Here is a 26,078-nt window from a genome sequence, read left to right on the forward strand (position 1 = left end):
TCCTCGACCTGACCAAATTGACTCACGCCAAGGGACTGGCGGTCTGGTCGTTGCCATGCGTCTGATTGGCCTGGAGGCCCAGCGAGAGGCTCTTGCGCGGGGGCTGGACTCTATACCACACGCTTGCAAGACGGCGTCGCCGACCACCCCGACATGGACGTGTTGCAGTCGTCCAAATGCCACCAAAATCGTGCGAGTGATCCGTCGTACCCACCGCATGAACCTCCAACTCAGCCGGTGTCGCTACCACCATCGTGGCCGTCGCAATGCCATGGCGAGCACCACGCGTCGAGCAGGGCGGAGGTGTCGGCGTCGTCGATGTCGACGGCCCCCGTCCACCCAACCGCAGCCCTGCAAGACTGAATTTCTTTACACAGGCGCAATCCAGGGGGCAAGCCCCAATCCCGGGCTGCATTTAGATAGGCGCAACAACCGTGCGATCGCATTGCGTCGCTGCACGCGGTGCGACGGCAGCAAGTGGTCATCATCTCCAGCCCGAATCGTCACCCCGTCTTTTGATAGAGCACCGCCACAGCCAGCGGATTAGAGTTTGGCGCTAGCCCAGAGGTGACTGCCAAGAGATTCTGCACGCTTGCAGGGCTGCTAGTGAGCACCCAGCCCGTCCCAGCAGACCCCCTTGTGCCTCAGGCATGGAGCATGGTGAGCGTCCAAATGTGCAGCGTGCCTGAGGCCATCAACGAGCGGCAGAATCGGGGGGCCTGCGCGTGCACTGTCCAGCGTTGGCTGCTGTGGGCTTCGTGGCGCGCGTGCGAGTCGGCTTGAGGTGAGGTGGTCCCGGTCCATATGCTACTGCTTTGCTTTGATATATCCAGTCCATTATTGGAGTGTCTTGAAAGCGGTCGAAGTAATTCCCAAACCTGGCTGCCTCCCAGCAAGGCCTGAAGGTGCGTCCAACAATGCCACAGTGTCGACGCGAACTCCAGTATCTGATGCCGCTATAGCTCATTCAGTTGCCTTTATCATCCTTGGAAAGACTGTGGGCCTTGATCGATTCGAGAGACGTTCTGCGGTTGCAAGAAGAAGATTCCGAGCATTGCCTTCTGCACGCGCCGGTGCGATAGACCAGCCTTTCTGCAGCATTTCCGCGTGGCCACAGCGGAACGATCGATCACCAGTGTCTTGCAGGCCTCCCTCAGTGTCAAGGTTTATAGGGTCTCCAGGAGCCACAGTATCTTTTCTGGTCTGAATCGCGACCAAGCAGTCCTTGAGGCTCTCACCAAGCAGCCCTGGCTTCCAGAGACTCCGAGCGACTCATCGTCTAGGCTGTTGTTGTCAGAGCAGAGCTGGAGATCCTGCGAGGCATCAGTGCTACAGGACTCTCATTGTTCTGCACTGTTAGTTTGTTGTAGTGGAAGTGTCAGGCAAACGAGGGCAATCAGAAGTCAGGGGCAGGGGCATTCTCTGACGTGGCATTGGGCAACAAGGGCGGATCGCACGTGAAAGCCTTCCACCTCTCACAAGGCATTCTTCACTCCACAAGCCTCACTTCAAAACGCAGTCATGCCTGGCTTGATCGAGCCTTACGATGATCTCACCGGGGCGGTGCAGCAGGTAAGAACACTCGGTCTCATTGTCCCTTCCTTCGAGCAGGATCATCTTTTCACGGACTTCGTTTCTCTCACTTTGCACGGCACGTTTCATATCCAATGGACCGAGAGGGAGTTCACGCCAGGAGCCAGGATGAAGCTGAAAAAGTTGGTGGGAAAGGCATATATTGTCTGCTACTGCTGCTGCTACTGCTTTGTTGCCACTGCTTTGCTTTATTGCTGCTCTGCTGTTCTGCTTCTTCCTGCGATGTCATTGTCAATACCATGAAAACACCAGACTAACACACTCAATCCAGATCATCCTCTCCTCGTCAGACTCCGACTACCTCGACCAGCTGATCCCGCTGCTCAAGACCGCGCAGACGCAGACGCAAGTGCAGCCGCTGATCCAGGCGCTGAACCAAGTCTCCGGCGAGCGCGAGGGCGAAATCGAGCGCATCTGCAACACCAATCACCAAGAGTTCATCACGAGCGTCAACCAGCTGCAGAACGTGCGCGAGGGCACCGTCGGGCTCACCGGGGAGATCATGGCGCTGAGCCAGTCGATCGAGGCGACGACGGAGAAGCTGGCGGAGCAGAAGAAGGCGCTGGTCGAGAGCCGCGGCGTGCGGCAGAACATCGACGACGCGACGCAGGCGCTGAAGGACTGCCTCGAAGTGCTGCGCCTGGCGAACCAGGTGCACGACCTGCTGGGCAAGAAGTCGCATTACGCGGCGCTGCGGGCGCTGGACGAGCTGCAGAATGTGCACCTGCGGGAAGTCACGCGCTACAAGATCGCGGAGATGATCGAGCGCTCCGTGCCTGCCACGCAGCGCCTTATCGCCGAGGCGGTTAAGGCCGACCTCAACACTTGGCTGTATCGCATCAGGGAGACGTCGCAGTTTCTGGGAGAAGTCGCGTTTTACCACACGGAGATGCGCAGGACGAGGTCGAAGGAGCGCTGGGGTGAGGAGGATTCTTACCTTGGAAGCTTCAAGCTTAACTCCGCTGTGGAGCTCGTCGCCGACGAAGAAGAGGAGTTCGACGTGCTGAACAACGAGGAGGTGCAGGTGGACTTCAGCCCTCTGTTTGAATGTTTGCACATCCACGAGGCGCTCGGGCAGACAGATAAGTTCCGCACTGAGTATGCAGCCACTCGCCGTCAACAGAAGGACCTCCTTCTGCCGACCACGCTTCGGCTCGACGACGAAGAGAACGCCGGCCTCAGCTCGCTGCTCGAAGGCATCACTGGCTTCGCGATCGTCGAGCGTGCGACCATGATGAAGACTCCCGACAACTTCCGCTCGCAATCCGACGTGGACGAGCTATGGGACAACATGTGCCAGTCCGCAATCAAGCTCATCAGCTCCGCGCTCCCCACAGTCGAGAACGACGAGAAGCTCCTCAAGATCAAAGGCGTCATCGCCCTCTTCATCCAAACAATGGACAGCTGGGGCTACTCCGTTTCCGCGCTCGACAGCCTCCTCCTAACCCTCTTCGACAAATACAGCTCCCTCCTCAAAAAGCGCTTCAGCGACGACTTCCAAGAAATCGTCTCCACCGACGACTACATGCCCATGCCCGTCAACAACCCCGACGAGTTCACCCGCGTCATGTCCGTCTCCTGGTACAATCCCCCCGAAGGCCAAGACGACCCGGAAACCCTCACGTACCCGTGCATCCTGCCCTTCTCCCAAATGTACCCACTGGTCTGCATCGACATCCGCAACTTCATCAACCAAATCTACCTCTTCAGCGACGACCACTTCAGCGCAGCGCACAACATCGACGCAGCCCTCCACACCGCCCTCGACGACCTCCTCGTCCACCGCGTCGCCCGCTCCCTCGTCGACCGCCTCTCCTCTCAATACCCCGGCCAGATCGTCCAAATCCTCACCAACCTCGACCACTTCGAGCACGCCTGCGCCGAGCTCGAAACCCTCCTCGTCTCCGCCCGCAGCTCCTCCTCCGCCGCCGGCCCCATCACCCTCTCGTCGACCTCCGAATTCGCCTCCGCGAAGCAGAAGGCCGAAACCCGCATCTTCGCCCTCGTCAACAGCAAAATCGACGACCTCATCGACACCGCCGAGTACGACTGGCTGTCGCCCGCCGTCCCCGCCACCGCATCCCCCTACATGCAAGAGCTCACGCGCTACCTCAGCAACATCATGTCGAGCGTGCTCATCGGCCTGCCGCCCAAGATCAAAGCGCAGATCTACCACGAGTCGCTCGCGCACATCTCCGCCGCGCTGCTGGCGCTGCCGCTCGACGCCGCGATCCGGCAGATCTCCGCGCAGGCGGCGACGGCGTACGGGCTGGACGTCGCGCACCTGGCGGGCTTCGTCGAGGGCCTGCAGGACGGCGCCGCGCTGCTGGGCGTGCTGGACGAGCTGCGGCAGACGGCGGAGCTGATGGCGCTGGCCGCCGAGGGCCAGGGGGAGGTGTTTTTCGACTCGAGCGTGAGCGGGCTGCGGTTCGGCCGGGTGGATAAGATCCGGGGCGCGGAGCTGCTGGAGAAGGTTTCTGTTGCGGCTGCGCCGGGAGGGGCGGCGGAGGAGGCGGTGGGCAGGCCGAGCACGTCGGCGCTGGGGAGGTTGAGCACGCAGGTTGCGGGGTTGGGGGTTGGTGGGGGGTCGGGGTCGGGGAGCCCGGTTGTTGAAGGGAGGAGGGGGTTTGCGGATGATTTGAGGGGGAGGTTTGGGAAGTTTGCGGGGAGGGATAGGAGTTGAATGTGTTTGAGGGCAGGAGAGGTGACAGAGATGATGGCTAGACAGACAGTAAGGATAAGCGCGCTTTCACGAGCGCTTTACAGACAGGAGATGTATTTTCCCTCACAAAACAAGATCTCAACGAGCAGCCAGCCAGCCAGCCAGCTCCCTCTTCCAAAACGCCTTGCTTCCCAGAAGCTTCCCGCACCGCAACCGAGCGGCCGCGACCAAACACCTCCCCGTCCCACCCGAACAAAAGAAAACCCAAGAGCAAAGAGCATTTCTCAAGAAAACATAACCGCCTTCCTATCCATCGGCCTCCCATCCGCCCCAACCCCCTGCCTGCCAAAAACGCCCTCGACGTAAATCCTCCTCGCCTCATCAAACCCGACCCCCCGCCTCTTCATAATCACATAGACGTCCCTCTTCGCGTTCTCGTCCAACCCCGCTCTCGAATCGCTGGCCTCGATATTCTCCGCCAGGTCGAAATTGCTGCTGTGCAAGCCGGCTTCGGCGTCGCCTTGCCAGGACGTCGGCAGGCGGGAGTAGCGGATGCGCGCGTAGGAGTCCGACAGCGAGTCGTGCAGGTTGTAGAGCCAGGCTGGGATGGGGCCCGGGGCGGTGAGGTAGGGGATTGGTGGGGCGTGGGGTTTCCAGAGGGCGCGGGTTAGGTAGAGGACTGGGAGGGGGAGGTGTCAGTTGGGAGGTTTAAAGACGGGTTGGGGGCTTGGAGAGAGGAGTGCAGACGGACCTGTTGCGACGATGAGGAAGAGAAAGGTTAGGGAGTAGAAGATGTATGCCATGGTGGGCGAGAGAAGAGGTGTGCTCCGCTAGGGAGGGTGTCGAAGGGAAGGCTGGTCTGGATATGGGTGCCTTGATGGCTGAGCTTGCGAAGGGGAAGGTGGTGAAGGAGCGTGGTGTATCGTAGCAACGATTAGGCCGGTGATAGTAGACTCTTCGACCTCCTCGAAGCCACAGTGTACTGCAGCATAAGCCTCAGGTGCAACTCCCAAGGCAGGTGTGACAATCTCGCCAGAGACACCAAGACACCAGGCGCGCGTTCATCCACCTTCACGAAGCCCGAGCGCGACGTCAAGCTTCCCTGCCGATCCGGCCGCGGCGAGCGAGCGAGCGCCCCATCCCGCAGAAGCCGACGCCGAAGCCAGTAGTAACGCCTCAGGCACCCCAACCGCCCTGCTGGCTTGGACGAGCCGGCTCACACCAAAGTCTTGGCGGGGCAGCGGGCGAAATTCGCAAGACGTCCAACATTGGATTGGAGAGACTCGACGACGACGACGGACTTTCGACCAGACGATTATCGCCCGCACAATCCTTCACAATGGCCGCCCAGTACGAGAACCTGAGCTCTGACCTCATCTGGCAAATTAGCCGTACGTTTTCCCTCGCGAGATGAAACACCCCGGAGGAGGATTCGATGTTGGAGGATGCATTGGTCAAGAGATGGGATGTTGGTTGAGAGGATCATGCTTTGGCGATTAAATGCACGGCGGGAATGATTTTCTCTCCGAAAGGATGGCTGGTCTTCTTGAAGGAATCATGGCTAATTTGATCTTTCCTTCAATACAGGCAAGAACAACTCCTACCTCTGCAAGCGCAAGCAGTCCGGTGGTGTCCAGTTCTCCCGCGACCCGCTCAACCTGACCAACAAGCACTCCCGCAAGTACGCTGGTTTCGCCAACGCCCAGGTACGCCCCACCGCCTCCCCAAACCTCCAACAACTTCCTTCGACGCCCATCTAACAAAACCCCCTCCCCAGGCCATCGGCATCAACGCCGACTCCCCCAACACCATCGGCCTGACCACCAAGCTGCCCGCGCGCGCCAACAAGCCCGCCAAGTCCCAGCAGACCGCCTCGTTCGCCGCCTCGACCCCGTCGCGCAAGCTCTACAAGAGCGTCGTCAACACGACCGCCAAGCGCGGCTACCGCGCCGACCTGCGCGCCGCCGCCGTCGCGCGCGCCTCGGCCGTCAAGCTGGCCCAGCAGCAGAAGAAGGAGCGCGCGGCGCCCAAGCCCCGCGGCGCTGCTGCCCGCAAGGCCGCTGAGAGCTCGTAGAGTGTTTGACGTTGGAGAGGAGGGTTCTGGGTTTGGCGCATGATTTGGGCCGGCTTTGCATGATGGAAGGATGATGTAGTATGCTGGAATTACAAAAAGAAAGAAAAGCTGCTGCACGCCAACAACAACAGTCGTGGTTTCACGTTTCATTTTTCATGGAGGAGCTGTGATGTGAGTGTGCGTCGGGAGTTTGAGAAGGGAAATTGTTTTCATTGGGGTATCGTGAAGCTATGTACGCCAAAGACGCCTGGTCTCGATCGTGAGAGGATGACCTGAGCTGACCAATATGCCCGACTCCCTGACGCCACGCTATGCAAGAGGAACCCGAAGTCAAAAGGAAAAGTGTCGTGAGGAATCGTGAAAGTGTTGGTGGAAGAGCCGATCAGTGTCGCTCGCGTCAGGGCGTGGGGGTTGGTTTCAGTCAAGTTTGAGGACCTGAAGCCCAGCGTGCGGCTGTCAGATCTACTGAGGTTGGTCCCTGTTATGCACTTTAGAAGCTTCCTGGAAGGAGCTGCTTTGTCGCGGCTATAGTGCTGAACGGTCTTCGCGCCAATTGGGTGTGCATGAAGGCACTAGCGTCAGGAAAGTGTTGCGACGCTCTGATTGTTGTTTACACCGCTCAGGTTTGCATGAAGGCACTGGCGTCGTGAAAACGTTAGAACGCACTGAGTGTTTGATCCTGGGCCTGCAGATGCAGTTTCGCCTGTTCGCTCAGCGAGGGTGCTGCGGCGGCTGTGGCGGGAAGCCAGGCGGGAAGCCGGGTGGCGGGCCAGGCATACCAGAAGGCGGACCTCCAGGCGGAGGCATGCCAGGCATACCGCCCTGGTAGCCCATCATGGGTGGCTGGGGAGGACCTCCGTAGCCGGCGGCGCTGGGTGGCGGACGCGGGGGTAGTCCAGCCGCAGGTGGGGCGTGAAGCGGCGACTGGTTGAACTGACGATGCGGCATGTTCGGCGGCATGTTTGGCGGCATATTTGGCGGCATGCTGGGCGGCATGCCAGTGTGACCCATTGGCGGTGGGCCATACCCACCCATAGCCTGAGGACTAGGGCCAGGACGAGGGCCAGCAGGCGGGAAACCGTAGGGAGCCACAGGCGGCGGCTGGAAGCCTCCAGGAGGGAAGCCGCCGTAGGGAGTCGGCGGGGCACTCGGAGGGCCGCGGGGTGCACCCATGGCCGCGGGCGCGGTTGGCGCGTTGTTCGGCATGACAAGACTGGCAGGCATGGCCGGGATGGCGATCTCGACGTTGTTCTTCTTCGCCTGCGCAGCGAGGGCGCGCTCCGCAGCGTCGCCGTGACGCTCGCCCTTGCCGTCCTTCTTGAAAGCGTACTGAACCGTGATCTCCTTGTTCATGAGGAACTGGCCGTGCATGTGCTCGATCGCATCGTCAGAGGCTTCGAAAGAGGCGTATGAGATGAACCCATAGCCCTTGCTGATGTTCGAGTCGTCGCGCGCGACCTTGGGCGGAGCGACCAACGCGCCGAAGCGCGAGAAGGTCTCGAAGAGCATCTTCTCCTCCACCATGGAGTCCAGGTTTCCAACGAACAGCTCAGCTCCAACTCCTGCGCCACCGCCCAGTCCAGATCCTTCAGTTCCTCCTCCACGCTTGTCTGCGCTCGCCTTGTTGACGCGAATCGGCTTGCCCCAGAGGCGAATTTGATTCATGATCTTGACGGCGTAGTCGGCATCTTCCTCGGACGCAAACTCCACGAAGCCATAGCCCTGGTGAGTTTGGGTGACGCGGTCTTTCGGAAGGTGAACGTTGACGACGGGTCCGGCCTGGATCATCAATTCCCAGATGATCGCGTCGGTTGTCTGCTCGGCGAGATTGCCGACGTAGACAGTGCTGTCCTTGTCCTGTTCCCTGCGGGAGGTCAGCGAATAACCTTTGGTCTTCATTTTGGAGTTGGATTCGTCACGGTACCAATGCTTTGCGCCTGACATCGTTGCGATCAGACTTGTATGCTGGGTGTGAGGATTGGAAAATTTGTTGTTGCGAACACGGCGAGGGAAAGCTAAGAAGCCGCGCTGCGTTTCAAAGTTAGGAAGTCGCGATGCGCTTCACATGCAGAGCTTCCCGATTCGGCTCGGCAGACCTCCCGAGCCCAAAAGTTCAAGCCTTGAGGCTCGACGGCCATCGCATCCCCAAAGTGACAGCCTCATCACCACCTACATCGCCTTCCCCCCATCCACCAAATTCACCACACATCTCTCAAAATGGCCTGGCTGCAATTTTCTGAGGAGACCAAGGTACGATCCCAGCCTCCGCCTACGGCCGAAGTCGAGCGGACTCCGCGCAGGCGCATACTTCAAGAAACGTCGTACTGATTATGACATCGCAAACAGGAGCGCATCGCCCGCGTCATTGGTTTCGCCCAAGTCGGTGTCCACTACGGCTACCTTCCCCTCATCATCTACCTTGGCTACACCCGCAGCAACCCCAGGCCCAGCCTCATCAGGTACGCCTCCTCCGCCGGAACTTAGATGAGGAATATATCATTGACACCTGCGGCAGACTCTTCTCTCCTCTTGCGCAGTAGATGACACAACACGGAGGTTGACAGTATGAAGAGCATGGCAGACAGGGGTGCAGAAGTGTACGATATGAGAGCCGGGCTCACAGCCCAGGAGGAGACGGACGGGTTTCAGGGTTTCACGAACAAGGACTGAACTTCGTCTACATGTATTTGGAATTGCATTGCATGGTGCTTGGGTTGGAAGATCTCTGCGTGTGAGATGCGCTTGAGCAGGATGTACAGATATCCCGTCGCCGACTAAATCGAAAGGCTTACTTTACTCTCGATCCCTTTTTCTCACCGTCAGAAGCTCGATGAGCGATTTATACTGACACTTTACGTCGGAGACCAGTACACGAAATTTGGAAGTTCATCCGGCCACTCGTTCTCTAATCCAAGCATCCAGCCGAGGGCAGCCCTCTATCAAACCAAACGGAACTGCAAGACACCCGCACAAGCCGCGTCAAACAGCAAACCAGCCTCCAGAAAAAACAACAGCCCTCCCAATCGGCATACCCCAAGTCCTCCCACTCCGCTAGAACATATCCTCCTCGCTCGCCATCTCCGCCTTGATGTTCTCCTCATCCTCACCAACACCCTCCTCAACATCACCCTCCTCAACATCCGCCGCCTTCTTCCCCTTTCCCTTCCTCCCCTTCTTCTTCGGCGTCTCCTCAACCTCCTCGCCACCCTCACCAGCCTGCTTCCCCTTCCCCTTCCTCTTCCTCCCACCCTTCCCCTTAACCGGCGCAGCCTCCTTCGCAGGAGAAGCAGAAGCACTCGCACTCGTAGCGCTTACCCCATTCGCCTCAGCCTCCTTCAGCTTCTTGGCCGTGTTCTGCATCATCTTGCGGTAGCTCTGGACAGACTTAGAGCCATACTCGGCGGCGGCTTTGTCCCAATCGACCTGCGCGGGCGGTCAGAGATGGGGAGGTGGTGGGGAGAGGAGGGAGGGAGGGGGTTCTCACGTTGGCGTTTGGGTCGGTTGTGTTGAGGTAGGTGCAGATGATGCGCTCTTTCTCGGCTTCGGTGAGGAGGGCTTTGGCGATGTTGTAGGAGAAGGTGGACATTTTGGGCGGGTGTTTGTGGGTGTGATGGGTTTTGGCTCGAGGTTTGGCTGTTGGTTGGAGGGTAAGAGTTGAGGTGGAAAGGTTTGTGGTGTATTTGTGTCGAGTGGAAAAGATTGGGAAAGGTGATGCGCAGATGGAGAGCGAGACAGAAAGTTCTCGAGAGGTAATTGTTCGTTGCTAGGGATCCGGCATGTGAAAGTGACAGGTCTGAAATCTGCGTGCGGATAGGACGTGTGGCGCGCGGCATGTGACACAGAAGTTCATTCACTGACTACCTGGGCAGCAAAATCAAAGAAGTGAGACTTGAGATATGAAGCATTCATTGTCCGTTGGTGGTGAGGTCAGCTATTTCACAGCAAGGGTATGCGAACATGCTACCCAATCGAAGAGCTGACTGTAGTGGCTGCCAGAAAAGCTGTCCTGATCAATGCGCTTTGCCCTCGATCATTCGAAATTGTGAAAGAGAATGGCAATTGGTCATCAAGATCAATCAGTAGTATTCCCCTCGCCGTCGGTGCTCTGCTCGCTCTTGACGGCGAACATCTCCTCCTCAGCAGCAGCTGTAGTGTGTTAGCAAGGTCAATGAGTTCATCAAAACCTAAATAACTCACAATCAGCAGCGTCAGAATCGGTGGCCTTAGCCTTTTTGGCCTTCTTGCTGCGGCCCTTCTTCTTCGGCGGAGCAGCGACCTCCTCCTCCTCGTCGGCAGCGGCCTTCGTGCGCTTGGTGCCTTTGGTCTTCTTCGGCGGCGGCGGGACGGTGGCATGGTTCTCCTCCTCCTCCACCTCCTCTTCGTCGTCGTCATCGGCCGTGGCCTTCGCGCCCTTCTTGCCCTTGGCCTTCTTCGGGGAGGCAGAGCCGGCCGGAGTCTTACCACCAGCACTCACGATCTTCTTGAGGGCGGCGCGGGTCATGACCTTCATGCTGTCGACGGACTTGGCGCCGAACTCTTCGGTCGCCTTCTCCCAATCGACCTAGAACTTGTTAGCGGAAAAGCGTCAAATTGAGCCATTTGCATTGCTCACCGTGCTGTCAAGCTTCTCATCGACGCGGTTGAGATAGATGCAAACGAGGCGGTCCCTGTCATTGTTGCTAAGGACGTCCTTGGCGACGCGGAAATTGAAGGCCATTGGAAGCGGGCTTTGGGTGGCTGTAGTGTTTGACGGTGTATGTCTGCAAATGTGTGTTTCCACTAGTACGACTGATGGTGGTCAGTCTGAAACGAAATGACAGTAGTGGCTGGGTCTGCAGTGGTCGTGTAGAAGGGAGATTAAAGGAGAAGATAGAGAGGGAAAAGTGAAAAGGAAAAGGAAAAGTTCGAGGCGGCGACGGCATTCAGGAGACAGCTGCGGAATAGCACGTACCAATGAGCGACTTTCTGCAAGGCAGAACTGGCAAACGGGCACATGAGTGAAGCAGAGACATTCACATGTCAGTGAATTGCTCACTTCGTGGCGGAGACTTCCGTGCTTTCCACCTTGGTTTCTTGAATGATCGTGAATGAGCCCAAGATCTTGCGTCGTCCTTGAACCCAACCTCTTGACACCAACTTCATCCTCCCCAGCTGTCAACGACGGACGACATCAAGTCTTAACATCTACCATTATTCCACCAACTCCGCAACAAGTCACCAACATGCCACCAAAAGTCACCGTCACCCCAGACGAGGACGTCAAGTTCCTCCTCACCATCATCAAGCTGGCCGGCGTCGGCACAGTACGTCTCCCAGCCCTGACGCCAAATCCAAGCACTAATATCAGCCCAGCCTGACTGGCAGAAGGTCGCCGATGAACTCGACCTTCCGTCCAAGGGTGCAGCGTAAGTACACTTCCAACCGCAGCGTTTGCCAAGCAAGACTAACATCGAGGTCGCAGTTCCAAGCGCTTCTCCCGCCTGCCTAACAAGTATGGCATTGAGAAGTCCGAAGTGAAGGCTGCGAGCACGTCTCCAGGTGCCCCGGAGACTCCGAAGAAGGCCAAGAGCAAGAAGGCGACTGGCAGCGCGAAGAAGCGCAAGATCGCTGATGCTGAGGATGAGGTTGAGGTTGAGGCCGATGACGGTGAGGCCGCGGTCAAGGCGGAGGAGGACGATTGAGACACCGGTTTGGGTGATCAGCGGCCTTTGCAGGGCTCAGTACGGCTCGTTGATTTGATACACCTCGGTCCGGAGTGGGAAGCAGCAGGTAGCGTTCATTACGTGGCTAGTCGAAAGGTGTGAGAGAGCGTCGTCACATACCGTGACTATGGCTGAGTGGCTATGATCATGATAGAGGTGGCCTTGTCGAGCTCTTTCGCTCGTACGTCAAGCAAATTCAAAACCAAGTCCTGCTCTCAATCCAGTTCTGCTTGTTGGCTTGCATGCCGCTAGTATTGTTGAAATGGAAGGCCACGGATCGCAAACATAATTATGAATCTGTGATTTCATGTTAATCGCAATCCTCCCCGGCGCGACATAGGCGTCAAGGTCGCAAGACGCGAGCACAAATACTCCATCGTAATCTTGACAGCTGGCAGTCCAGGAACCGTTGGAAGACTTGGGAGAGGAAAGACCATGGACGATCAAAGACCATGGACGATGGAGAGATGAAGTTGACCGTGTCTAGGCAGCCAAGCTTTCCCCGATCCGTTTGCAAGTCCCACGAACGTCAGCTCTCCCCCCCTGTATTTGTGAGAGAAAACATCCAACATCCACGCGTTTGTTACGAGACGCGTGCCTTATGAAGTGCACAAAACGGCTTCTAGAACTATCATGATCTTTTGTCTTCGTCTGAGGGCAAGTGACACAACTGAAGGCACAAAAATGACGGCAGAATCAGCACGACCACCACGGCAAACATGCTCCGCGCTATACACAATGTCAAATTGCTACGTCCACGTTTGTTTCTTTCACGCTACTTCTGCTCAAGGGTTTCGCCTTCGTTCAACCTGTCATCGAGCAAGCTAGTCCTCAAGCCTCCGCCTACCCAGTCGCCCGAAGCCCCCTCAAGGTCTTATTGCGGAAACCCGTATGGAATCATGTTCCCCCTCAAGTCACGTACCAGACCGGTTGGCATGCCTTTATCAACATTTGATCCGTGATTTCGACCTAGGCATTTCACAGTCATCAGTGTTCAAAGTTGAAAAGCGGTCAGATGGGTTGAGCCACGCGTCCAGGTACACATTGATCATTTCGCAGGGGCAGCTGACTAGCCGTCGCTGTGTAACATCAGAAGCACGTGGTTTTGAGGCTTCCGATCTGCTTTCTCCAGTAAACCTCATGTACTCCTTCTCTGGAGCCCATCAGGATCGCTCGAAACGCCGTTTTTGCTGTTTGAAGAGTTATGTTTGGCTACATCAATCACACTGAAATCGCTATCGCCTAGTTCAGTCCCTCAACCAAGCTCGGGGTCGCCATTGTCGCTGGCGCCTTGACGTGCCCGGACCTAGATTACACGAAATCGAGAGCGTTTCGAAGACCAAATCATCAGCAATGCCGTCCTTTTCAAACATCTGCGTCACCTCAACCTCCCCTCACGTACAGAGGGTGGGGGCCGGGTCTACTCACACCGGTCTCTTCACACGTCACTTACAAGCCCCGCAATCCCGTGACAAGACCGTCGTTGAGCTGCATGTGACGCTCACGTGCCTCACATGCAATATTGGCAAACACCAACGTTCCAAAAGCGGCAACACCGGCGTCGATACTAGTACTTATCCTCAAAGCATCTAGATTTTCACGTGTCGTGCGAGTGAGCTGCAAATCGCCTAAGGTCCTCTTTGCTCTTCGCGCCAACCTTTCTCGCCATTCCTCCCACTACACCAACATCTACCCCGAACACGACCACCTCAATATCCTCCAGCTTCGCTAAGCCTCACAGGCACGGCAAGCGCACCCTAGGCGTATAAACTGCCTCTATCTTTGCTCCCATCAGGTATGGCTTCACCGAGATACTCCGTTTGCACCCAACCGCCCGTGTCGCACGACAAGGGGGAAAGCCCAACCACGTCTACCATGAGGCATTGTGTTCTCTCGAGCTGACCGATCGCCAGACGCTACGCTACACAGCAAAATGGCGCAAAATCCCCGCGGCAACATGCCCCCTCCCACTTCGGCCAACGATGCTCCTTTTGCTGATAATGGCACCCCTGACGACGACTACGACGACGACGCCGGGGATCACGACTATGTCGAAGACGAGACTCAAGCGCCTACTACGAAATCCTCTCGCAAGAGCACTAAGGGCCGTCAGTTGAAGCGCTGGGATCGTAAGTGCTTTTCCATCCGCGTAGACCAAGCATAATAGCTGACAAAAGCCGCAGCGGACGAGGATCAATTACTTTTGCTGTTTACGGACTACATCTGCACGAATCTCGGTAAGCCGATCCCGTGGGACGACGTTGCCGAAGCCATGGAGCCGCGCGACCCCTCTAAGGGAAAGCTCCCGATGACCGGCGAGGCTATCAAGCAGCACTTGGCGAAAATTCGCGACCACCGGATCGCAGAAGGACGGCGTGTGCCTCCAAAGTTGAGTCGCGGCGCCAGACGTTCGGCTGCCGCGCTCCAAGCGATCGCACATCCTCTCGCTGACGAAGCGAAGAGAATTTATGGCTCCGGCGCTGCGCAGTCACGCGCTAAGGGATCTCAAGCAAAGGCAGAGAATACTGCACAGCCCCGCAAATCGACTCTCCTCGCAGAGACTAACGCCAGCCGGCGCAAGGCTCAGCAGCAGAAGGCAAAGGTCGAGCAGAAGAAGGTCGCCACCGAGCAGAAGGCCGCAGGCACTGGTATTGGGACCAAACGTGGCGCCACCAAGAGGACCCGCAAGCAGCAGTCTGCCGCTGAGTCAACTGGTGAGATTGAAGGTGGCAATAGTCCGACAGGAACATGGCAACTCCGCCCAACCGAGCCGAAAAACTATGCGGAAACTCCTACTGATGGTCTTGAGCAAACCGGCATTAATAATGAGGACCCTTCAGATGATGAACCCCTGGTGAAGAAGGCGAAGAGGGCTCACGGTTCCACAGTCAAGCCTAAGAGCGGGCTTCTGAACGATACGGTACATCGGTGGAACAACCGCGATCCGTTCTCCAGTTCTCGAAAGGATTACTCCCAACTCGGCAGTCACAGTCACTTGAAAGTCAGCAAAGGCCTGCCGTCGGCATTCATTGACACCAGTCTGGGCATCTCCCTCGGCAACAGTCTGGATACCTCTATCGGGCATGCGCAGGCCCCCTACCCCATTAAGCCGCCGAGCGCGGGCTATTCGGTCCAGCAGGGCTCTGAGTCGTACCAGTACCCTCGTCCACTGCCTATCGCTTTGACTCCAGGCTCCGAGCCGTCTAACTACTTTGGATCGCAGCCGTCGAGCATATCGTACAACCCGATCATGCAGAATCTCGGTGGCGCTAATTCAAGCTTCATGAAATCTCCTACCTACGGAACAAGCCCCCAATCATACTCCGACCCCAGCTACAGCAGCAGCAGTAGCTTCGCGTTGTCGCAGACCAGCCTTCGCAACAACTCGACTTCGACTAGCTTTTCTAGCAGTCACGATGGTGGGGCAATGATGGGTTTCAATGCCATACCTTGTAATTCGATTGGGAATCATATCGGCTCAGACCTGGGCTCTAACGTTGTTCCGCAAGCCAACAGCGGCCAAGGCGGTCGCTCTATTAACTTGACCCCTAACATTGGGGGCTTTACCGGCGCATCCAGCAACTTGATTCCGAACACTGTTCCGCCGGTCAACAACGATCAAGGCGGTCTATCCATTAACTCGGCCCCGTACGATGGGGGCTTTGCCTGCGCATCCAGTAACTTGGGCCCAAGCGACGGGGATTTTGCCGGTCTTCCCAACTTTCTCCCCACGGCCAATGGCTATGCCATTCCATACAACCCCACTATAGTCAACGACGGTGGCTACAACGACCTACCTAGCAACGACAACTCTGCCAACCTTGGTGGTCTGCCCCTGCCGCTGTCGAACTCCGGCATCGCGCCCGTTCCGGCTTACAGCAATGGCATCCAGGATCAGGCTCAGCCTGCCACCTCGCCTGCTTTCTCGTCCGATGAGCCAGTCTTTGGCAAACTCGACACCTCCGTTTCCCAGGCCTACGACAATGGCATCGACACCGGCACCCAGGATCAGGCTCAGCCTGCCACCTTGCCTGCTTTTTCGTCCGATGAGCCAGTCTTTGGCAATTTCAACACCGCGGTGTCCCAGGCTTACACCGGCCCCGACAGCGTTCCGAGGAGCTTCAATGCCCCCGTCGACCCGCCGGAGGACGACTTTCACCAGTTCTTCAATGCTGCGCTCCTGGAGAGTGGAAACGACGTGTCTTTCACCCTTCCTGAGGAAGAGCATGTGGAAGACATCTAACGAGCCCTCGCGCTCAATCACATCTCCATTGGCTAGTGCAATCGGAGCAACGAAGCCAGCAGCTGCGAGGTAACATGCGGAGCTCAGGACTGCCAGCGGAGATCACGAATTGTCCGAAATCACAACAAACCAACATACTTATCCAAACATCATTAGAAGAAAGACCAATTCACTGGAGATGAACGTCAGCACCAACCCCCGCATCGGCGGTACAGCAGTACGACTTGATTTCGGGGGTATCATTCGTCGAGGAGGTTGAAAGGTGACTGAGCTAGTAATCTCCCATAAGAACATGAAATTAGACAATTGCTCATCAATCACAATTCCCTTCTCTCCAATTGTAACCAATAGTTAGCCCTTTGGTTTTCGCGATCAAGTGTATTCACTGCTTACTCTACTGACACGGCTCTTTCTTCTCCTCTGGGAAAGAAAGAAAAGTATACTGAATTGAAAGACGAAAACAAAGGTCGGTTCACCAAAAGCGAACAGCTAGCTCCAGGTAGATGCGAGCTATGATCTTTGGGATATGAACTAGAAGGCAGTGAAGGCACGAGGTTGCTGTTTGCCCTTGTCTTCTCAACTTGCGTGACGGCCAGTCTCCCAAAAGTGCTCGAAAATCGAGTATTAAAAAGCCCGCAGCTAGTTCCGAAGCATGAGAGCCAATGACTAGCTGTTGTTGACCCCAAAAAAGAGCAGCAACAACCTCTCGAGAATGCTACATACCCATATCATCATTTCAATGCATGTCGACTCGTCCTTGAACGCCAATCCGCAAAAAGACTGCATTCAGCTCCAATCGCAACTGAGTCAGTGAGATCTCGAACACGATCAATCATAAGCAATTTTGAAACAAGAATTGCTCGTTTCTACATCTCGCAATATCGATGCGTCTTTGCTGTGTGCATGAACGCGGTCAAGTCTGAAACGCCCGCACCTGAGGCATCCCATCCAATCGCTCGCTGCCCCACGTCCCCCACCAATTTGCGCCTGCAGTCACATCTCGGAACTTTGGGTTTCCCTTGGCCCTAACCGTAAAACCAAACACCCAAAGAAAATCCACATATACCCAGCCAGCAGGCTTCCCACACGGACACAACACCGCCAAAATGCTGGACATCAACGACTTCATCAAGGAGCGCGGCGGCAACCCGGAGAAGATCAAGGAGTCGCAGCGCCGGCGCCATGCCAGCGAGGAGATCGTCGACGAGATCATCGCCATGTTCGAGGACCACCGCAAGACGCAGTACACGGCCGCGACCGAGATGGGCGCCAAGATCAACAAGGTGCAGAAGGAGATGGGCCTGAACAAGAAGAACAAGGGCGACCCGGCGGAGTTCGAGAAGCTGCGCGCGGAGAAGGACGCGCTGGCGAAGGAGAAGCAGGAGCTCGAGGAGCTGGCGGCGGGCAAGTATGTGCTGCTGCTGAAGAAGGTCAAGTCGGTCGGCAACTACGTGCACGACTCGGTGGCGGTCAGCGACAACGAGGACAACAACACTCTGGAGCGCACGTGGGCGCCTGAGGGCGTGACGGTGGAGAAGAAGGACTGCCTGTCCCACCACGAGGTGCTGGCGAGATTGGACGGCTACGACCCGGAGCGCGGCGTGAAGATTGTCGGACACAGAGGATACTGCTTGACCGGCTACGGTCTCTTCCTCAACCTTGCGCTGATCAACTACGGTCTCGAATTCCTCTTCAACAAGGGCTACAAGCCCAACCAGCCGCCTTTCTTCATGCTCCGCGAAGCCATGGCCAAGACCGCGCAGCTCGAGCAGTTCGACGAGGAGCTCTACAAGGTGACGGAGAAGGAGAACGACCCCGCGACAGACAAGTACCTGATCGCGACCTCCGAGCAGCCCATCTCCGCCATGCACGAGGCCGAGTGGCTGAACGACAAGGACCTGCCGATCAAGTACGCTGGCTACTCTACCAACTTCCGCAAGGAGGCCGGCTCGCACGGCAAGGACGCTTGGGGCATCTTCCGCGTGCACCAGTTCGAGAAGATCGAGCAGTTCATCTTCTGCAAGCCCGAGGACTCGTGGAGCCACTTCGACCAGATGATTGACACCTCGGAGGAGTTCTACAAGTCGCTCGGCCTGCCGCACCGCATCGTCGGCATCGTCTCTGGTGCCCTCAACAACGCCGCCGCCAAGAAGTACGACCTCGAGGCCTGGTTCCCCTTCCAGGGCGAGTACAAGGAGCTCGTCTCCTGCTCCAACTGCACAGACTACCAGACCCGCGAGCTTGAGATCAGGTAAGAATCAGCCCTTCCCACAATCTAATGGCATCAACTAACAACACCCCACCAGATACGGCCAAAAGAAGCAGACCGACGCCTCCTTCCAAAAGACCTACACGCACGCGCTCAACTCCACCCTCTGCGCGACGGAGCGCGCACTCTGCTGCGTGCTCGAGAACTACCAGACGCCCGACGGCCTCAACGTGCCCGAGGTCCTGCGCAAGTACATCCCCGGCCAGCCCGAGTTCCTGCCCTTCACCAAAGAGCTGCCCAAGGACTCGACGAGCCTGAAGGCCAAGGGCAAGGCGGAGATGAAGGGCGGCGCGGCACCCAAGGTGCCCGGCGAGGGCGAGGTGGTCGAGAGGCCGAAGGCGGTGGCGGAGGAGAAAAGGTCTTAGATGGTCTTCTTGGTGACTAGATGAGCAACTCGAAAAGAAAAACTCTAGATGAGAATATGAGCGTTACTGCATGATCTGAAACGAGCCACGCTACTTTTCCCCAAGTTCGTCTTGAAAAACCGTTGTCCTGTGATATTGCCGCGTCTATGATCCCGCCGAAACGCCCTCGCTGGTCAACCCACCTCCACCGCTCACTCCGGCTTCTCAAACAAATAATGACAAACCCCCCACTCCTCCCCACCCCTCCAAGCAAACAACTCCGCGCAAGCCAGGTAAAAAACCTGCCACCTGTAAAACCACCTCGCCGCGTCCGCAACCCCATACGTCTCCTCCAAATCGCCCCACACCTCCGCCCTCGCAGCGCTGAACTTCGCAAACCAATCCTCGCACGTCTTCGCATAGTGCCGTCCGCTGACCCACCACTGCCGCTCGACCTTCAGGTGCTCCTGGAAGTACAGCAGCAGGTCCGCGGACGGCATCGTGCCGCCCGTGAAGAAGTGCTCCGTCATCCAGCCGGCGTCGAAATCGTAGGGCGTGCTGGCGTGCGCGAACAGGTGCGCGAAGAGCTTGCCGCGGGGTTTGAGCAGCGTGGAGACTTTCTGCAGCAGCGAGGCGTAGTTCTTCATGTGCTCGAAGAGCTCGATGGAGAGGACGCGGTCGTAGGCGGCCTCGTGGGGCGTGCGGGCGAAAGTCTCCGTGGCGATGTCGCCGGTGACGACGGTGAGGTTCGTGAAGCCCTGCTGCGCGGCCTGGGCGTCGATGTGGAGTTTCTGGGTCCGCGAGTTGGAAAAGGCGGTGATCTGGCTGTTGGGGAAGACCTCGGCGAGGTAGAGGGACAGGCTGCCCCAGCCGCAGCCGAGGTCGAAGATGCGCATGCCGTCCTTGAGCTGGGCGCGCTGGACGTAGAGCTCGAGCATGGCGATCTCGGCCTGCGCGAGGGTCTCGGAGCCCTTGGGGTAGAGGCAGCAGGAGTACTTCATGCGGGGCCCGAGGCAGGCGGAGAGGACGCCGGTGCCGACTTCGTAGTGCTGGGTGTTGGCGTCGGCGGTGTTGATGGCGATGGGCCGGGTGCGGAGGAGGTCGACGTAGGCCATTTTGGACTCGAGCGCGGCCTGCATGGAGGTGTTGGAGATGGTGTTGATGCGGTCTTGGAGCTGGGCGCGGATGCCGCGGCGGAGCAGGAAGGTGGGCACATAGCCGCTGTCGACGAGGGTTTCGATTATGGAGTCTGAATGGCATTTGTTAGTGGGTGGTTTTGGTGAAGGTATTGTTAGGGAAATGGGGTACCGTAATTCATGATGGCAGTGTTGGATGGATGGTAAGAGATGAACCTAGTAATAGCTCCCGAACGACTTCGACCTCCAAGAAATTGAGATGACTTCTATTATGACCAAAATGAATACCGTCTACGTTGCCAAAAAGCCACTGATTGATTCGGACTCGCGTCCACCATCGCGCCCGCCGTCCCAATGCAGTGATGCTAGCAACGCTAAGTCGTTCGCCCTGACGTCACCACTCGTTCTATTTCAACGACAGCTGATACCTACTGCGAGTGTTCTAAACGTACGGGTGCCGTCATGGGGTCAAGAATTCATGTTTCGGAGTTCAGGAATGCAAGAGCTCAGAAGTGAGGACACCCAAAAATGCTGTGTAACCTTCCTCAAAATCTGGCGGCTGATCACCGCAGATCGACGGGTACCTTACATTGACCAAAGTTCACAGCGGCACGACACCAAAAGCAAAGAGCGAGCGCGCGAGTCAACCCAATCCAAACTCAATCAATGGAGAAATGATAAGATGAAAGATGTGCACATTTCGATTCCCCGGGTATTATTACTGCCTGCCCACCTTCCCATTTTCCCGAGCTTCCCCAAAAAAAAGGACTAAATATACCAGAACAAGAATCGCAAGAAAGCACCTCCAGCTCAAAACAGTTCGTATCGTGGCAAGAAAAAACAAGAACCAGCCTCGCATAATAGTCAAAAACAAGAACGTTCCGCAAGCAGAAGCAATAGCCCAAAAATAATCGGGCAGTGTTCAAGACGTTACAGTACGAGACCCAAAAGCAAAAAACCAATTTCAAGCGCGAAAGCTCGTTGGCGCTTGTTCTTGCGCCAAAAAAGCTCGTCAGGCTGAGAGTAGCCGCGTGTTCCGCGTTCTTTTCGTGTCAAACAAAATTCGTTCAATGCGTAGCAGCATTCTGCTCTGAGATACCCCAGCGTCGGAGACAGCGGGAGTTGTTGTTGTCAGGGTCGTTGAGGGGTGGTGGGTATCAATTCTCGCCTCTCTCTTCTCGCGTAGTTCCTCTCGTCGTCGTCTCCCATAGGATAATCGTGGCCCAAAGAAAGTTCTTGATCTCGTGCGTCACGTGAAATTCGTTGCCGTGTCGTTCCTCACTCACCACCGGCTCGTGTAGCTCCTCGCGAGCGCCGGTCTCGCGGGGGGAGGCATGGCGCGGCTGGCCTCGGACTTGCGCACGGGGCTGCCGGTAGACCTGTCGCTGGCGACGGGCATGGCGGGCATTCCGCCTCCGATCTTACCGAAGTCCTGGAACAGGTCGATGCCCTCCTCGGAGCCGTCGGACGGCAGCAGAGTCTCGAGGCCGAAGAGGGTGGCGGCGTCTTTCGTGTCGGCGTGAGTCTTGTTCGCATCGGTCTCGTTTGGGGCGGTGGTGTGGGGGCGGCTGATGGGCTCGTTATTGTCTACGCTGGGCCCGGCTTCGTCTGCGAAGGCGGACCAGAAGCGATTTTCTTCTGGCGTGCCACCGTTGGAAGCTGTGTGTGACTGGCGGAGAGGTGAGCCGAGCATGTTGATCTTCCGCTTTGCGGGAGACGGGCCGAAGTTCGGTTTGTTGAGGAAGGGCGAGATGGTGTTGCTTGCCGATGCTGTGAGGCTGATGTTGTTGCTCTTGGCGCTGCCGGTGATGTCGGCGAGGACGCCGGAGCTGGTCGCAGCGCGCGCGAATGAAGGGCGGTGTGCGGATCGTTTCTCAGGGGAGCCGCGGCTGGTGGCATCCTCCTCGGGTCCGTCAATGAATACATCGAAGAGCTGGGAAGTGGTGTTGATGTAGCTGTCATCAGCAGTCGGGGTGTTGCCGAAGATGGGCTTCCAGGGCGTGCGCGCAGCCTTGAAAGGTGACACGAAGGGCGTGAAACCGGTAGAGCCGTCGTCTACGGTGAGGTTGAATGCAGGGCTCCAGTTGCTCGCCTCAGCCTGCGGAGAGAACGTCTTTGCAGGTGAGCCAAGGAGGGCGCGAATCTTGTTGCGGTGGTTGCGAAGGTTGGTGTTTGGAGACACGGACATCGGCGCCTTGACCGGACGCTTGAAGGCCACCGCAGGGGTGAGTGGATCCGCTTCAGGTCGGATGGGCGATGAAGACAGGCGTGAGATGGTAGGCCTGACCTCGCGACGATCTTTCGTTGGGCTGTCAAAGGATGAGCTTCTGATGCGAGCAATCTCTGCTTCAGCGCGACCTTTGCGGATACGGGATCGGGAAACATCGGCCTCGGAGGTAGGCTGATGTTGTCCACCGCGGGCCACGGAAGACTCGATGGATGACCAGTAGCCGCTGTCGTTCATGCCAGAAGATTTCTGCCTACGGTTCGCAGAGCGAGTGCTAGGGTTGAAGCGAGGTGCAGGAGGCGGCGTTCCTCTGCGGCTTGACTGTGAAGCCATGGGCGGCGGCGAGGAACCGAACTCCTGTGGAGGTGGCGAAGATCGCATGGGCGCAGGTGGCGGAGGCATAGCAGAGAGCTCGTGGTCGTCCTCAGCGAGAGCAGGATCGGACGCCGGGATGGTGCCATCGGATGACAGGATCTCAGACTCGTCGGGGAACTTCGCGGAGTCAATGGCTTTGCTTTCACTCTTCTTGACAGGGTTCGGAGCGAGCGTGAAGTGTCCAATGGCTGGCGCGGTTGAAGGCCTGTACACGGAGGAAGAGGAAAACTCTTGCGGCAATGCTTGCATGTACTGAGAGCAGTCCGGGTTGGTAATGCGGCGAATGGGGTTCTTCTTGTCTTGAAGGAACGGACGCTCTTGTCCGGGCTTGATCGCCCAATAGTTGCCTTTGCCGGGGTCGTCCTTGGGTCGCTCGATCTTGATGAAGTTCTTGTTCAAGCTGAGATTGTGACGGATGCTGTTCTGCCAGCCGCTCTCGGCCAATCGGTAGAAGACGAAGTTGTCGGAGATCCACTTGTAAATTTGCGCAAGCGTCAGGCGGCGGTTGGGCGCTCTGAGAATGGCCATGCCGATGAGTGTCGCATAGCTGTAGGAGGGCTTCGCTCCGTCGTCGGTCACCGCGGGCATTTCCTTGGGATCCGGCAAGTCGAAAGGCTCCTCTTCTTCGTATTTCTGCTTCTGTTTCTTCGAGCTCGGGCGCTCGCTTGAAGGCGCCATCTCCGAGTTTGTCCTCTTCATAGGCGCCTTGTAGCCAAAGTCGGGTTCGGCGTACGGCATGGCGGTCAGGTCGCCGAATGAGCCTCCTTGGAAAGCGTTCTCCTTGCCGACAGGTTGCGCGTTGGGAAAGTGCTGGTAGAGAGCCTTTTGGGGCATCGGCGCATTCTGGTGGTAGGTGTGGTAGAAGCTGCCGTTTTTCTGCGGCGAGTCGGTGAAGACGGGCTGCTTTGGGGGAGAGATCTTCACGTTCGCGAGCCCGTTCGATTGCATGGGCCTGAGCGGGGAGCTGTCGGACTTGGTGGGCGATGCGCCGTCCGAGGCGGCGGTGGTGGGGTTGAGGTTGATGTTGGCCTTGCTGGACGCGTCGCCGAGCGGGCGGAGGGCATTCAGCAATGCGGCCTCGACATCGTGCTCGGGCAGGGCGGGCAGAGACGCGTCGGTATCGTGGAAGACATCCATCGAGTTGGGGCGACGCGTCGACAAAAGTCGATGTTCGGATGGGAAGCCCTCAGGCTGGTCGGGCGGCGGATTGCGGGCCTACTTGACGCGTCGGGATGGGATGTCGGGCTGTGCAAGCGGCTCGGGCGGGCTTGGAGTGGGTTGGCGGCGGGTGGGAGTGTCGTGTTGAGCGGGGCGTTTCGAGCAAGTCGATGGCGAGGAGTCGAGGCGGCGAGGTGGGAAGGCAGGCTGCGCAGATGGCATTAGAAGGACGATTCTGGTGCAGGACGGCCGTTGGGCGGCAAGGGCCTAGTTCCAACGACGTGAGCACGCCCTTGCAGACGGGCCTGGCAGTCGGTGGGCGTGCGCAGGCGCACGGGCGTGCGGGTAATAGAAGTTGGAATTCGCCAGGCAGAGCGGGCGCGTGCTGGCGGGCGGTACTGACCTGTGGCGCGGCGATCGATCTCAGTCGCCAATTTCACCCTCAATTGCGCGCGAGACAGGACGGGCAACGGCGCGAGACTGAGGAGAGCGGTCTCAGGCTCGAGGGGAGGTGAGGCGAGGAGGTCGTTGACAGTAGTGGACAGTCGATGTTTGGGGAAGACGTGTCGTGGACGCGGCAAGCTGACGCTGGAGCTGCGGGTGAGAAGAGCTGACAGAGCGTACCTGGGTAGGCGTGCTGGGCGGGCAGGCGACTGGACGACTGGCTGACTGGCTGCTGATTATTCCCAGTTGCTGAAGAGGTACCCAAGGTCCCGCACCGGCTCACAGCAGGGCAAGCAGGGCAGACAAGGCACGCAGGCAGCCAGGCAGCCAGGCAGCGCGGTCCTTGGTCAGACTCGACCGGCGGCTCAGGCAGCTCAGCAGCTCATGCGGGGCACAGCGCGTCCGACGCAAGGCACGAACGAGCGTCGCCGGCCAATCGACGACGCCTCCTTGCGCCGCCGCCTACCGCCACACCCACCAAAGCAGTGCTAGGCCGAGTGGGACGAGCACTACCCGTGCTAGCATCGGACGTCGACGGCCTGCCCGCCAGAATGCCCACCGAGCCCACCGAGCCCACCCCCAGAAAAGGCCTGCAATGACCCGATGCGGGCGGCCTGCGAGCTTGTCTCGAAGCCTGTTTCGTGCGATCGGTGATCGCAGCATCGCACCTTATCCACACGCGTCAACACCTCTCCGCCATGTCTGCGCGCAACTGCCGGACACAATGATCAATGGCCACGAAGGCGTCCTCCACTACCGGCGCAGCCATCGTCTAGATTGCCAGGCACACGAGACGGGCGTGCGCGCGAGCCCTCGAGCGCCCTCAGCCAGCCAGGCACACACCTATGCACAGTAGTACAACCATACGCGCCCGCGGCAGGGGTATCGTTGGAGGCGGACATCATCAACGGGCAGATCAGCTCGCATCCCGCTGGGCGCTAGCCGCGACTCTGAAACTCTACAGTACGTCAGCGGACGCCCCGGGCGCGCGTGAGCACGTGAGCCGGCGAGACTCGCGCGCTCCGGCGGGGGGGAGAGGGAGATTGGCTGGCTCTGCTGGAAATGCCCCCAGCGGGCCTATCGATGAAATTCCACGGTAAATTAGACAGGGCCAGGAACCGCGCGCGCTGCGGTGCGGATCGCGCTCTCGTGCGGGCGTCGAGGACGGAGTAGACACCGTTCGACCGATCACGCGGTCTCTTGGTGCGCGCGCGAGGCGAGAGGCGAGAAGACGAGACGTTGTGCCCTCCTGCATGCTCTTTCATTACCCCGGTCAGTCGAGCCAATGCAGTGCAGTAGTCCAGGGCGAAGCGACCTCCTGTTTGTCCGTCTGTCTGTATGTACGCTCTACCGACCGTCTCATCACTCCCAATCGCACCCCACCAGCACTCTCCTCGCAGCCTGCACTTCCCCTCCACCCAGTAGGCAGCCCTTATCTCACCACGACCCATCCCATCCCATCCTACCTGCCAGCACCTCGAGTCAAGAGCCCACGCACCGTGACTCGCCCTTCCCTTCCAGAAGGAAAAGAAGAAAAAGCCCACCCACCGCACCCTCCACCCTGCTGTCTGAGCCACCCAGCGCCCCAGCGCCCGCGCGCCACGTCAGAGGCGCGCAAAACCTCACCTCACCACTCTTCGCGCGAGAAGGTTTGATTGATGTCGGGCTGCGAGGCTGGGGTGTTGCTTGTAGGCAACGTTAGTAGTACGAGGTGTGGTTGTTGGATCGGAGGAGATTATTCTGCGCAGAGACTTTTCGGGTCGTCGGCGTCTGTGAGGTTCGCGTGCGCGGTCTGGATCGTTGCGTGGGAGAGGTAGGTACAGGTAGGTAGGGATTATCGATGTGGTAGGC

At 58.0% G+C, this 26,078-nt stretch overlaps 10 protein-coding genes across 10 annotated transcripts; 4 read left to right on the forward strand and 6 right to left on the reverse strand.

The window, feature by feature from the left end:
* Positions 1 to 644: 644 nt before the first annotated feature.
* Positions 645 to 4,276, forward strand: WHR41_06366 (uncharacterized protein; the record flags this gene model as incomplete). Its single annotated transcript, XM_069374971.1, has 3 exons — positions 645 to 905; positions 963 to 1,572; positions 1,865 to 4,276. Exons 2-3 carry the CDS (start codon positions 1,522 to 1,524, stop codon positions 4,274 to 4,276), a joined length of 2,463 nt encoding a protein of 820 aa, XP_069227542.1. The 5' UTR covers positions 645 to 905; positions 963 to 1,521.
* On the reverse strand, positions 4,268 to 5,321 carry WHR41_06367 (uncharacterized protein). Its single transcript, XM_069374972.1, has 2 exons — positions 5,007 to 5,321; positions 4,268 to 4,934 (listed from the first exon to the last, which is right to left on the reverse strand). Exons 1-2 carry the CDS (start codon positions 5,056 to 5,058, stop codon positions 4,540 to 4,542), a joined length of 447 nt encoding a protein of 148 aa, XP_069227541.1. The 5' UTR covers positions 5,059 to 5,321; the 3' UTR covers positions 4,268 to 4,539.
* Positions 5,322 to 5,594: 273 nt separating this feature from the next.
* Positions 5,595 to 6,329, forward strand: WHR41_06368 (uncharacterized protein; the record flags this gene model as incomplete). Its single annotated transcript, XM_069374973.1, has 3 exons — positions 5,595 to 5,646; positions 5,843 to 5,961; positions 6,033 to 6,329. 3 exons carry the CDS (start codon positions 5,595 to 5,597, stop codon positions 6,327 to 6,329), a joined length of 468 nt encoding a protein of 155 aa, XP_069227534.1.
* Positions 6,330 to 7,040: 711 nt separating this feature from the next.
* Positions 7,041 to 8,228, reverse strand: WHR41_06369 (uncharacterized protein; the record flags this gene model as incomplete). The annotated part of the gene is made up of 1 exon (XM_069374974.1): positions 7,041 to 8,228. One exon carries the CDS (start codon positions 8,226 to 8,228, stop codon positions 7,041 to 7,043), a length of 1,188 nt encoding a protein of 395 aa, XP_069227533.1.
* A 207-nt stretch (positions 8,229 to 8,435) lies between these two features.
* Positions 8,436 to 9,132, forward strand: WHR41_06370 (uncharacterized protein). The gene is made up of 3 exons (XM_069374975.1): positions 8,436 to 8,579; positions 8,676 to 8,788; positions 8,845 to 9,132. Exons 1-3 carry the CDS (start codon positions 8,547 to 8,549, stop codon positions 8,867 to 8,869), a joined length of 171 nt encoding a protein of 56 aa, XP_069227468.1. The 5' UTR covers positions 8,436 to 8,546; the 3' UTR covers positions 8,870 to 9,132.
* Positions 9,133 to 9,380: 248 nt separating this feature from the next.
* WHR41_06371 (uncharacterized protein) lies at positions 9,381 to 9,915 on the reverse strand (the record flags this gene model as incomplete). The annotated part of the gene is made up of 2 exons (XM_069374976.1): positions 9,381 to 9,752; positions 9,814 to 9,915. The coding sequence occupies 2 exons, from the start codon at positions 9,913 to 9,915 to the stop codon at positions 9,381 to 9,383; spliced, it is 474 nt and encodes a 157-aa protein (XP_069227469.1).
* A 486-nt stretch (positions 9,916 to 10,401) lies between these two features.
* Positions 10,402 to 11,909, reverse strand: WHR41_06372 (uncharacterized protein; the record flags this gene model as incomplete). The annotated part of the gene is made up of 4 exons (XM_069374977.1): positions 11,281 to 11,909; positions 10,942 to 11,117; positions 10,527 to 10,890; positions 10,402 to 10,475 (listed from the first exon to the last, which is right to left on the reverse strand). The coding sequence occupies exons 1-4, from the start codon at positions 11,339 to 11,341 to the stop codon at positions 10,402 to 10,404; spliced, it is 675 nt and encodes a 224-aa protein (XP_069227466.1). The 5' UTR covers positions 11,342 to 11,909.
* A 5,397-nt stretch (positions 11,910 to 17,306) lies between these two features.
* WHR41_06373 (uncharacterized protein) lies at positions 17,307 to 19,012 on the forward strand. The gene is made up of 2 exons (XM_069374978.1): positions 17,307 to 18,525; positions 18,581 to 19,012. The coding sequence occupies exons 1-2, from the start codon at positions 17,381 to 17,383 to the stop codon at positions 18,906 to 18,908; spliced, it is 1,473 nt and encodes a 490-aa protein (XP_069227467.1). The 5' UTR covers positions 17,307 to 17,380; the 3' UTR covers positions 18,909 to 19,012.
* An 87-nt stretch (positions 19,013 to 19,099) lies between these two features.
* Positions 19,100 to 20,205, reverse strand: WHR41_06374 (uncharacterized protein; the record flags this gene model as incomplete). The annotated part of the gene is made up of 2 exons (XM_069374979.1): positions 19,100 to 20,136; positions 20,196 to 20,205. The coding sequence occupies 2 exons, from the start codon at positions 20,203 to 20,205 to the stop codon at positions 19,100 to 19,102; spliced, it is 1,047 nt and encodes a 348-aa protein (XP_069227464.1).
* A 1,100-nt stretch (positions 20,206 to 21,305) lies between these two features.
* On the reverse strand, positions 21,306 to 23,762 carry WHR41_06375 (uncharacterized protein; the record flags this gene model as incomplete). Its single annotated transcript, XM_069374980.1, has 1 exon — positions 21,306 to 23,762. The coding sequence occupies one exon, from the start codon at positions 23,760 to 23,762 to the stop codon at positions 21,306 to 21,308; it is 2,457 nt and encodes an 818-aa protein (XP_069227465.1).
* Positions 23,763 to 26,078: the final 2,316 nt, after the last annotated feature.

This window comes from Cladosporium halotolerans (assembly GCF_011745625.1).
Source record: "Cladosporium halotolerans strain TM138-S3 chromosome Unknown Sca26, whole genome shotgun sequence".
In the NCBI taxonomy this organism is placed as follows: domain Eukaryota; kingdom Fungi; phylum Ascomycota; class Dothideomycetes; order Cladosporiales; family Cladosporiaceae; genus Cladosporium; species Cladosporium halotolerans.

Coding starts and splice junctions, on each gene's coding strand:
- WHR41_06367 (XM_069374972.1), bottom strand. CDS start 5,058: ATGGCATACATCTTCTACTCCCTAACCTTTCTCTTCCTCATCGTCGCA. Junction 4,935..5,006: donor CTTCCTCATCGTCGCAACAG/GTCCGTCTGCAC, acceptor TCCCCCTCCCAG/TCCTCTACCTAACCCGCGCC.
- WHR41_06370 (XM_069374975.1), top strand. CDS start 8,547: ATGGCCTGGCTGCAATTTTCTGAGGAGACCAAG. Junction 8,580..8,675: donor AATTTTCTGAGGAGACCAAG/GTACGATCCCAG, acceptor CATCGCAAACAG/GAGCGCATCGCCCGCGTCAT. Junction 8,789..8,844: donor CCCAGGCCCAGCCTCATCAG/GTACGCCTCCTC, acceptor CACCTGCGGCAG/ACTCTTCTCTCCTCTTGCGC.
- WHR41_06373 (XM_069374978.1), top strand. CDS start 17,381: ATGCTGGACATCAACGACTTCATCAAGGAGCGCGGCGGCAACCCGGAG. Junction 18,526..18,580: donor ACCCGCGAGCTTGAGATCAG/GTAAGAATCAGC, acceptor ACACCCCACCAG/ATACGGCCAAAAGAAGCAGA.